Source organism: Buceros rhinoceros, unplaced genomic scaffold, assembly GCF_000710305.1.
Source record: "Buceros rhinoceros silvestris isolate BGI_N320 unplaced genomic scaffold, ASM71030v1 scaffold39012, whole genome shotgun sequence".
NCBI classification, from domain to species: Eukaryota; Metazoa; Chordata; class Aves; order Bucerotiformes; family Bucerotidae; genus Buceros; species Buceros rhinoceros.
Window position 1 is genome coordinate 1 of NW_010399007.1, and position 4,563 is coordinate 4,563.

General features: G+C 42.0%; 1 protein-coding gene across 1 annotated transcript in view; it reads left to right on the plus strand.

Moving 5' to 3' along the window:
* Window positions 1-909: 909 nt before the first annotated feature.
* The window catches only part of LOC104489187 (transmembrane channel-like protein 1), a gene marked incomplete at both ends in the record, with an annotated part of 14,458 nt that continues 10,804 nt past the window's right edge, over window positions 910-4,563 (plus strand). Inside the window, one exon of the mRNA XM_010131318.1 lies at window positions 910-1,008. Within this exon, the coding sequence (XP_010129620.1) occupies window positions 910-1,008 (99 nt within the window). The remainder of the gene's footprint in view (window positions 1,009-4,563) is intronic.

Below are 4,563 nucleotides of genomic sequence, written 5' to 3' on the forward strand. Positions count from 1 at the left end.
CTGTGTACAGCAATAGAAAGACGCGTTCTACACCTCTGAGAATCCTTTCCAGTTGCGTTAATATTCACATTCACCAAGGCAGTAAAGTCATGAGAAAGACACCTTATGTTCTGTGCTGTGCGCAGCGTAACTGTGAGTAATGCTGCTCAAAGCATATGTAATTCAGGCAGAAATCATTTCTGTGAAATGTAGTATTTTTCCAGTTCCTTTGAGCCACCATATTGTCTTAGTAAAAGAAGGGCTTATATGGAATTAAAAGTATTGTGCCAGCTCCCCAATTCCAGTATTTTACATCCTCTTACTTATCCGCCAGTAAGCAGATGAGAAAAAGTCAGGTAGGAATTTCCAAAAGCTTCCTCGGAGAGTATAACATTTCAGTAGAACGATCCATTGATGCCAAAACAGAGAAGGTGCCCAGCAGTTTTCAGGTGAAGCCTGGGAAGGACCCTGTGAGGACATATACTGTGGCTGAGCAAGAATCTCTCCAGCTGCAATGGGATACCGTGGCTGAGCAAGAATCTCTCCAGCTGCAGTGGGACTGTCAGAATCTGAAAACAGAATCCCTAGCATCTTCTGATAGCTTTAAATTAAAAAAACACAATAAAATCCATAATGAAAAAAACCCAGGAATTATCTGGGCTTCTCTGCAGGACAAACACCACTCACCAGAGGAATGTGGACTTCCATCTTGCTTTTAAATGGAAGAGTCACAGCTTGACAATCCATTGATACTAGCAGAACATTACTTTAAATCTGGAAAACAGCAGTAATGTATACTTTAAACAGAGTTTCAATCATTAATTTAATCATTAATTAAACAATCTTCCTAAGAAATGACAGATCACTGTCCCTCCCCTTTGTTGGTATTTTGCTTTAAAACGGAGATTGTTCTCGTTGTTCTGGTTCCAGGCTTTGATGGGGAAGCGATATGGCTCTTTACCCAGAAAAACTGTCCCAAGAGCTGAAGAGGCAAGCGCTATGAACTTTGCTACTCTCTGGGACTTCAGTGTAAGTGCGTAAACTTACAGCATTGTATTCACATGACGCTCTGATTATCACGGTCTTTTAATATTCAGATATATAATATTAACTATTTTAATATTCAGAGATTTATTGTTAACTATTTCAGGAGAAAATGTCAATAGAATTAATTTATATCTTTTTTTCACAAGTTCTGAGTGCAGGTATTTCCTTCAGACAAAGAATATAACGAAGCTCGTGCCCACATGCACGTTTCAGTATAAGTAGCAATCCAACAACACATGGGAAAAAGTCTCAAAGTTGGTTTCGCATCCCTGTGTGCTGACTTTCCATGTCTTAAGGGTGAATTTGGTCCTCTGTTTTTATATGATTAAGGTTCTGAACTTGAGGATGCAGTGTGAACCAGAAAAAAGATAATAAATTCCAATAATGTGCTCTGCAGCCTTGTTCTAAAACATATTTAGTTTTTCTTGGTCTTACAGATTATGCAGACATTTTAGATGAATTGAGAAGCACATCTTAATCTTTACCATTGGTGTGATGCCCGGTCTAGCTGGTGGATCTATACCTCCTGTACTGAGACAAGCTAATGGTATTCCTTAATGAGTTATACAGCCTTTTCTTCACGATCACCTAATTCTGTGTGTGCAAATCTCTGTAGGGTGTATTAAGATGATATTACCTTGCATAAAGTCAGCTGATGGTAAGTTTGGTATCACAGTATGCTGGTCAGAAGGCTGTTATATTTCTCTGCAGTTTGCTATGCAATCAGAAGGTAGTCTTCACCTGTGAAAGGCTGTAACCCTCTAATTAAGGTTTTCCTTCAGACTCATGGAGGCAACATCTGTTGAACTAAGTGTGATTTCTCCCTCAATCTGCCACACCCTTTCCAATCCGTAAGAAGAACTGAGACTTTTAAAGAGTTATGCATATCCTTATCTGTCAGCACTCAGTTGTTTTAGCAACAGCAAACACAAATAAAACATTGGAAGCAGACCCATTTCTGGGAAAAATAGGTACAGCTTTCTCCAGTTTACAGCTCAGCCTCTCCATCTGTCTGTGTAGTGACTCATCTAAAAATGGCCTTGCCATGTCGGTTTGGCCCATGTGAGGTCCGGTACCACCCGTGCCAGTGGGAAGAACTGTGCAGGCTGGAGAGCTCTGCACAGGCAGTTCCCAGGGAAGCAGATTTTCATACCTGTTGCCTTTCCAATATGAGGCCAGCTCTGCTCTCTTGTGAAAAAAAGCATAAACAGGTTATGATATCTCTCTTTCTTGTTAATGTTGCCGGGTTTTATTATGATTAAGAGATATGGTAGAGATATCCCGAACCTTGTGACATGCGGATCTCAAAAAGGATCCCTTGGTTTGTTGCTCAGTATCTTCATGTGGATACTCAGATGATGCCAGGTTTTGGTCCTTAGCTTCTCTGGTGCTACCTTAAATCTTCAACTATCAGTGGAGCAAGAATCAGGTTGTAAAAATACAAAACATAGGCAAAAACTTGACTGGATGTATCCACTCTCATTCAAAAGCAAATCTTTCGGGGTTATCAAGTATAGACAACTGAATTTGACTATAAAGGCATGCAAAGTGAATGGGTTACTTCTGCTTTATTTTGCTGCATAAAGTGATGGACCTTCCTTGGATATAAAAGGTTAGAAAGATATCTTTAAAAAGCCATGTATGTAATGGTTTGCAAAGACTGCAGCATAAAATGCCGCTGTGTCTGGTTCATCAGGAGTCGTGTGTTTGAGTGACAGGAAGGATATAATAAACATGCAGCTAGAAAGTTAGATAATAATGATGACGTTATAAAATGAGAAATTAAAACGCCAGGGATCTATTGGAGATAAAGGAATGTTGTGGTTCAGGATTTGGTGTGGTTTTGGTAGTGGCGGCTGGGGTTGGAGGTGTTTCAGAATTGGGGAACGGGACTGTTAGTGTGGTCCCCGTAAGAAGCTTTACGCAAAACGCCCCTGGTTCAGATTCAGCCTTGCCTCTGACCAAGGCTGTGCCAGCCAGCACCTCTGTGAATAAGCCCGTTTAAGGGGGGAAATGCCTTTGGGAACACCTTTCATTTTGGGGAGTGCTCCTTTGTTCTGGAGGGAGTAGGACAGAAGGAGAGCGACTATGTGGTCACCGAGGTGACCAGGAGAAGTTTGGGAAATATGCACTGGTACGGCGATTTTTCCTTCGGTCCGTGGCAAGTTCAATGAAACTCTTGGAGATTACTGGTGGGAGAACGGACTGGCTGCAGAGGCACATGTTGCAATAATACGTGCGGCAGAGACCCAGGCATCCTGAACAAATGCTGTGACTTTGAGGAGGGTTGGTGCCAGGTTCAGCTTGGCACTGGGAGAGCCGAGCCCGGGAGCATGCCTCTGTGTGAGCTGGAGATGTTCATGCTGGGCTGCCTCCTGCTGGTGGGGATGTTATGCGGCTGCATGCACCTGTGAGACATATTATCCATGAAAGAGCAAGCAGCAGGAACAAGCTGGAGGGAGTTGAGACCCTCCATCTTCTGCTCCCCTCCGGTGCCAAGGGTGGGTGTGGGGGTGTGTGTGTGTGTGCGTGTGTGTGTGTGGGTGTGTGTGTGTCAGGAGGGGTGGTAAAGCCAGGCCTGGGAGAAAGGGAGGGGTGGGGGGAAGGTACATTTTAGATCTTGCTGTTTTCTTTCTGATCAACGACAATTAAATGGGTGATGTTGTTGTGGGCTTGTTGATCTGAATTAAATTTGCTTTGTTTCCCCTAGTTGAGTCTGTCTTTTGCTCATGACAATAACTGGTGAGCCTTTCCTTGTCCCCTGCCTCAACCCTTAAGTAGTTGCATTTTCTCCTAGTGGAGAAAACAGAAGGACTGCCTGGCTTTAGTCACTGTCTGGGTCTAAACCACAACAAGGGATCATAGTACCTTGGAGATTTTCTAAAGAGAAAAGATGAATGAGGGCATATGGTGGAAAGCGAAGAGAAGTTTACACCAACTGTCAGAAACTGGATCTGATGGCTCGGATGAAGGAAGAATAGTAAGTGACAGGGTAGCAGTTAACACAAGGAGCAAATAGAAAGGCAACGAACACAGAACAGGGCAGCGAAAGAGATGGATCCACTGAAAAATGTAGGGGAAAAAAGAATTTTCTTAGCATGTCAGATTGAAAAAAGCTCTCTGAGGACAATGGCATCTTTAATTAAACAGCATGGGAAACACCTTTCATCTGCTAGCAGTTACTGTATGCTACCAAGTAAGTTACAAATAAACCAACCCACATCAGCAAACATGATTCATCCTGAAAAAACCCCCAAAACCACCAGTCTTTAAGAGAGTAAAGAAAAGATGACCTCAACGTACCTTTTTTGGTTTTTTGCACTTGAAATTGTACTCATTTTACTGACATAGCAAAGAGAAATAGTTTTGGAATTTGATATATTTTACTGGGAATTCAGTTTTAACAGTGCATATTTTACAGTTAGATTGTAATCAAAACCTTAAAAAATCAGACTTTCAAGGCTCATTACAATAAAACATTTACCCAATATTCTCATCTCACCACTCTTTTATGTTAGGCTTAGGAAGGAGGGAAAG